Source organism: Epinephelus moara, chromosome 2 (genome assembly GCF_006386435.1).
Source record: "Epinephelus moara isolate mb chromosome 2, YSFRI_EMoa_1.0, whole genome shotgun sequence".
Lineage (NCBI taxonomy): Eukaryota > Metazoa > Chordata > Actinopteri > Perciformes > Serranidae > Epinephelus > Epinephelus moara.
The window spans coordinates 68,086-73,984 of NC_065507.1; the positions used below are offsets into that span (position 1 = coordinate 68,086).

At 45.9% G+C, this 5,899-nt stretch overlaps 1 protein-coding gene across 6 annotated transcripts in view; it reads right to left on the bottom strand.

Annotated features, from left to right (window-relative positions):
* LOC126405757 (WD repeat-containing protein 62-like) overlaps positions 1-5,899 on the bottom strand; it is a 19,693-nt gene that overhangs the window by 4,376 nt on the left and 9,418 nt on the right. The window contains exons 12-21 of one of the 6 annotated variants that reach the window (XM_050069707.1): positions 4,929-5,042; positions 4,757-4,851; positions 4,477-4,529; positions 4,156-4,371; positions 3,678-3,778; positions 3,456-3,607; positions 2,561-2,674; positions 2,323-2,473; positions 394-472; positions 216-273 (exon numbers count right to left, since the gene is read on the bottom strand). In XM_050069707.1, the coding sequence (XP_049925664.1) occupies positions 216-273; positions 394-472; positions 2,323-2,473; positions 2,561-2,674; positions 3,456-3,607; positions 3,678-3,778; positions 4,156-4,371; positions 4,477-4,529; positions 4,757-4,851; positions 4,929-5,042 (1,133 nt within the window). Of the gene's footprint in view, positions 1-215; positions 274-393; positions 473-2,322; positions 2,474-2,560; positions 2,675-3,455; positions 3,608-3,677; positions 3,779-4,155; positions 4,375-4,476; positions 4,530-4,642; positions 4,852-4,928; positions 5,043-5,899 lie in introns of all 6 variants that reach the window. The other 5 variants (XM_050069698.1, XM_050069690.1, XM_050069682.1 and 2 more) reach the window with 5 other exon arrangements.

Below are 5,899 nucleotides of genomic sequence, written 5' to 3' on the forward strand. Positions count from 1 at the left end.
GTGTGTCGGCTAAATGTAACCACGTGGGTGTGTCGGCTAAATGTAACCACGTGTGTGTGTCGGCTAAATGTAACCACGTGTGTGTGTCGGCTAAATGTAACCACGTGGGTGTGTCGGCTAAATGTAACCACGTGGGTGTGTCGGCTAAATGTAACCACATGTGTGTGTTGGCTAAATGTAACCACGTGTGTGTTAAAATTTGAAACATGACTCACCACCACTGCTGTTTTCATCCTGGGACGAGGTGACGTCACAACTCAACTCAGAGCTCACCTGGAAACAAACGTTTAGTCAGAGACTTTCCGTCACCACACTTCACTAACAGTCACCATGTTGTTGTGTATAACGTGTCAGGCTGTCAGGTGATGCGTTCAGAGTCAGGTGTGTTTGTACCGACGTGCTGCTGACGTTACTCTCCTCTGAGATGCTCGCTGGGATTGACACAGGAGGCAGAGCCTGGCTGGGCCACGCCCTGAAATCGAAGCAGGAACAGAGTGTTATCACTGTGACGACCAACAGTTCAAACCTCGTCTTCACCAGGCTTCTGATTCAGGTCTCTGCTCCGAAATTATGTCCAAAAAATTAAAGGAGTATTTATCTGCAGCAACGAGGTCTGTGTGGACAATCTGGTCTCAGATAAAAGGTGACACTGAGGAGGTGGAAGCTTCAGCGCTGTGTCAGATACATTAAGAATAAAACAGAATATATGAAAGATTTCATCTCCGCCTGACAAAATGTTTTTACTTTCTGAGGGAATGTTCGTTTGTGATACTTAGGTCACAATTCGATATCACGATACGATATCACGTTACGGTATGACGATATGATATGATGATATGATATTATCACGATACTCTGGTCACAATACGATATGATACTCGGGTCACAATACGATATGATACTCAATACGATATGATACTCGGGTCACAATACGATATGATACTCGGGTCACAATACGATATGATACTCTGGTCACAATACGATATGATACTCGGGTCACGATGCGATAATGTCAAGATACGATATTATAACAATACTCGGGTCAGGATGAGATATGACGGTACGATATTATCACGATATTCTGGTCACAATTCGATATCAAGATACTTTGGTCGTTGGGTGTCGGTGGCTTAGTGGTAGAGCAGGCGCCCCATGTACGAGGCTGTTGCCGCAGCGCCCGGGTTCGACTCCAGCTTGTGGCCCTTTGCTGCATGTCACTCCCTCTCTCTCTCTCCCCCATTCACACTTGTCTGTCCTATCCATTAAAGGCTAAAAATGCCCCAAAAATGTCTTGGGAAAAGAAAAAAGAAAAAGATGCTTGGGTCACAATGTGATTTTTTCACGATACAATATTATCATGATACTCTGGTCACAATTCGATTAGGACTTTAGTCAACCAAAAAAAATCTTGGTCGACTAAAGTCGCACATAATCTTCAACTAATCGATTAGTCGTGGGGGAAAAAAAAATCTGCACGTTATTTTTACTTGTGCGGTGGTGTGTCTGTGTCACTCTGCAGTTACACCTCCAAAACACTAGTCGGCGGTGGAAGACTGTGTTAAGCGCTGTGAAGTTCAGTTCAAATCAAACTTTATTTATATAGTTGATTCAAAACACACATTAAACACACATTAAACACACAGTAAACGCACATTTAACACACATTAAACGCACATTAAACACACATTAAACATGGCTTAATAGAGACAGTCTCAAACACAAATCAGCTTCACTATAACTCGCAGCATTCACAGACAANATCTTTTCCTCTTCTCATATAAAACCAGGGACAACAGCAACATGTAACAAAGGTAACGGCACATAATTTGGCTCCATTACAACTCACAAGGTTCACTGACAAAACAACTGTCTGATACTAAACACGTTTTCCAAGCAAATACAACATGCTAACGTTGTTAGCGCCAGCTCATGGCATTTTACATTGTATACATTAGCCTAGCAATGAGCGGAGATTTCCTCTGCTCATATGAAGCAGGATGGTGGAGTGTGAGGAACACATTTATAGAGGTATCCCGCTGCACCTCAGAGACAGCGTTTACCGATGGATCAGACTCGAAGAGGCGGTCGCTTTGGATGAATAATTTCAGGCGGCTTTTCGCAACCACATAAACAACAAAGGTAAGACACAGTCTGCAGTTGTTGATGTACGAAGGCGAGTTTTTTGGCGGTTCCTCAGGATTTATTGGAGGAGTTGTTTGAGTGGAGAATGAAGTGACAGATACTGGGAGTGTTGGAATGTGATCGTGCACCTGTACGCATGTGTGTGGGCAGGGCCTCTCGAGAAAAACAGCTGTGTCATACCTGTCTGTCAGAGTCCCTGAGGATTGTGGGTAGACTGGCCTGATTCTGTCCTGGAAGCGAGACAGGAAGCGGGTGGAGATGCTGAGTCGAGGGTTCAGGTAGTGTTTGTCCTCTGACGGCTGCAGCGTCCTCAGGTCGGCGTCGAACTTCTCTGAAAGGTCACAAACGCCACAGTGTGAGGAGACAGCACCGGAACACACTGATGATGGCGATGATGATGATGGAGAGTGTTTGGTACCGTCAGTCAGACTGGACGCCAGAGTGTCAAAGTGGTTCTTCACAGAGTTTCTGTCCTCGTCGTCCTCCAGACCCAAACTGCCCACAGAGCTGGCCTGACTCAGAGAGTCTGTGTCTGACAGGAAAGACGAGCATCACAAGTCTGATTTCACAACAGTGACATCACCAAAACCGAACTCAGCATGGCGTCAAGGTCGGCACCAAAGATTAGTGTCACCAGTTCACCATCTGACCCCTCTGTCCCACAGTAATGATGTTAGGTATAGTAAAAAACACGTTTTGTGAGGTCACAGTGACCTTGGACTCCATGATAAATTGTTTTTGCTGGTCAAAGTGGATGTTTGCACCAAATTTTAGGAAATACTCCTAAAATGCGAAGTTCACTAGGATGAGACGCAAGGTCACAAACATTGACAACCAAAATCTTATCATCTCATCCGTTATTCCGGGTGAGTGTTTGTGCCAAATTTGAAAAAAAAAAATTACTCAAAGTGTCTTTTCAATATTGTGTTCATGAAAAAGAGATGGACACAAGGTCACAGTGAGTGTTGACCTTTGACCACCACACTCTAATCAGTGATTCAAGTGGACATTTGTGCCAAATTTGAAGAAATTCCTTCAAGGTGTTTTTGACGGAATCAAATTCACATGAATATGACAGAACCAAGGTCACAGTTACCTTGACTTTTAATCACGAAAATCTAATGAGTTCATTCTTGAGTCCAAGTGGACATTTGTGCCAAAAATTCCCTCAAGATGTTCTTGAGATATCACTTTCATGAGAAACAGACGGACGGACAGATGGACAACCTGAAACCTATCTCCTCCATCCTCAGCTGTTGCTGTCATAGAGGCGTGAAAATAGCGTACGTCCAGTTTCACGCTACGGCTCTCACCGGTGTCGTGCTGCTGCTCCAGACTTCCTGCTGAGTCTTCAGAGCAGGCGGAGTCTGGACACAGCTGAGTGCTCCACACTGGCTCCACCCTCTGACCTTTGACCTCCAGCTGGGTCAGAGAGCGCTCGGCCACGAGCTCCACATCAAACTCCCTGAAAACACACAGAGTCCATGACGAAGATGTTTGTTTGTTTGTTTGAGCTTCCTCAGTGTGACGCTCACCTGTCAGCCGAGGTGTCGGTGGTGCTGTTGGTGTCAGTGGTGTCGGTGGTGCTGGGGTAGATGATGTAGCTGCTCCTGTTCTCACCTGGATTCTGCAGCACCTGAACATCACACACAGTCAGAGAGACATCAGGTGTCTGATCACAGCCAATCAGCAACCTGCCAAAAATTGCACTTCCTCTAATGACCACTGGAGGCGGACAGCAAGAGTCAGCAAGAACATAACCACAGCCTGGAAACCTGGAACAATTTTCCAGGCAGCGACCGTCATCAAAATAACTGAGCTGAACTTCCCGGAAGCAGCTTCCTCTAATTTGTTCAATCTCTTTATAATCCCAAACATCACTTCTTCCTCCTCCTCCTCCTCCTCATCTTCCTCCTCTCTCTGCTCCTCCTCATCTTCCTCCTCCTGACTCTTAGTAGGACTCTAGGAGCAGATGGTCAGAGGGTTCGGCTGCTCCGCCCACTAGCTTTGTACCTGCTCCTCCTCTCCCAGCAGATTCTCCAGCCTCTGAGGGTGGAAGTCTTCCTCCTCCTCCCTCTGCTCCTCCTCCTCCTCTTCCTCCTGACTCTTGGTGGGACTTGGGGAGAAGTTGGAGCAGATGATCAGGGGGCTTGGGTGCTCCGCCCACCGACTCCGCACCTGGCGAGGCTCAGTTCCTGATTGGATGGCAGAAGAGGCTCCGCCCTGACCCTGCTGAACACACACACACACACACACACACACACTACATTAAAATCAATGTGTAGGCTGATTGATTATCTGAATATTGATCAGGAACGATCAGATGGAACTGACCAGCTTTCTGAACCACATGGGAAGTTTCCCGTTGCTCTGAAGAGGCGGAGCATCTGAAACAACAACAACAACAACAACAACAACAACAACAACAGGACTCAACCACAAGAACATCACAGACATGTAATCTGACCCAAGACCTCCTCCTCCTCCTCCTCCTCCTCACATAGAGCAGAGTCCAGTCTGTCTGGACTCCCCTGGGCCCCCTCCTCCTCCTCACATAGAGCAGAGTCCAGTCTGTCTGGACTCCCCTGGGCCCCCTCCTCCTCCTCCTCCTCACATAGAGCAGAGTCCAGTCTGTCTGGACTCCCCTGGGCCCCCTCCTCCTCCTCCTCAGGCAGCTGAGACAAAGGTCCAGTGATGAAGGTCTCCCTCCTGAAACAACAGACACATCAGCTCCTCCTCCAGCTCCTCCTCCTCCAGCTCCTCCTCCTCCTCCTCCTCGCACTCACCTGATGTTCTGCGGTCTGAGGCTGCAGGTTTCAGGTGCGGTGGTCAGTCTGAGGCCCCGCCTCTTCCTCATGGTGCTGGTCATCTGAGAGTCCAACCTCCACACAAACACACAACTACACACACGCACACACACACACACACACACACACACACACACACACTACAATTATTATAATATTAATTATAGACATAATGTCACAGTCAAGCTGACCTTTGACCTTTTGACCTCTATTATTTTATCCTGTTAGACATTTGTCATGTTTGTCAGAATTAGAGTATAAATTCTTCCGTTGAGGACAAAAACATGTTTTGTAATGTCACACTGACCTTTGACCTTTGAAATTTCTAATCACTTTTTTCGTCAGTCCAAGTGGACGTTTGTGCCAAATCTGAAGAAATTCCATCAAGCTGTTCTTAAGATATTGCTTTCACAAGAATGAGATGGACACAAGGTCACAGCGACCTTGAGCTTTGACCCTTGACAACCAAAATCAAATCAGTTCATCCCTGATTCCAAGTGCCATTTGTGCCAAATTTGAAAGAAATAAAAAAAAATCCATCAGGTGTTCAAGAAATCTCATTAATAAGACTAAGACAGGCGCAAGGTCACAGTGACGTTGACCTTTGACTACCAAAATCTTTGTCAATTTATCGCTGAATCAAAGTCCAAGGAAATATTTGTGCCAAACTTAAAGAAATTCCCTATAAGTGTTCTCGAGATATCGCATCGCTAGACAGATGCAAGGTCATATTGACTTTGATCTTTGTCAAGAAAAATCTAGTCAGTTCATTGTCAAGTCCAGGTGAATGTTTGGGCTAAATTAGAAGAAATTCCCTCAAGGTGTTCTTGAGATTAGGGATGCACCGAATATTTGGTAACCGAATATATTCGGCCGAATATTGCAAAAAAACACACATTCGGTATTCGGTGGAATAAGTTAAAAGCAAGGCCGAATAATAGCGGCGTGTT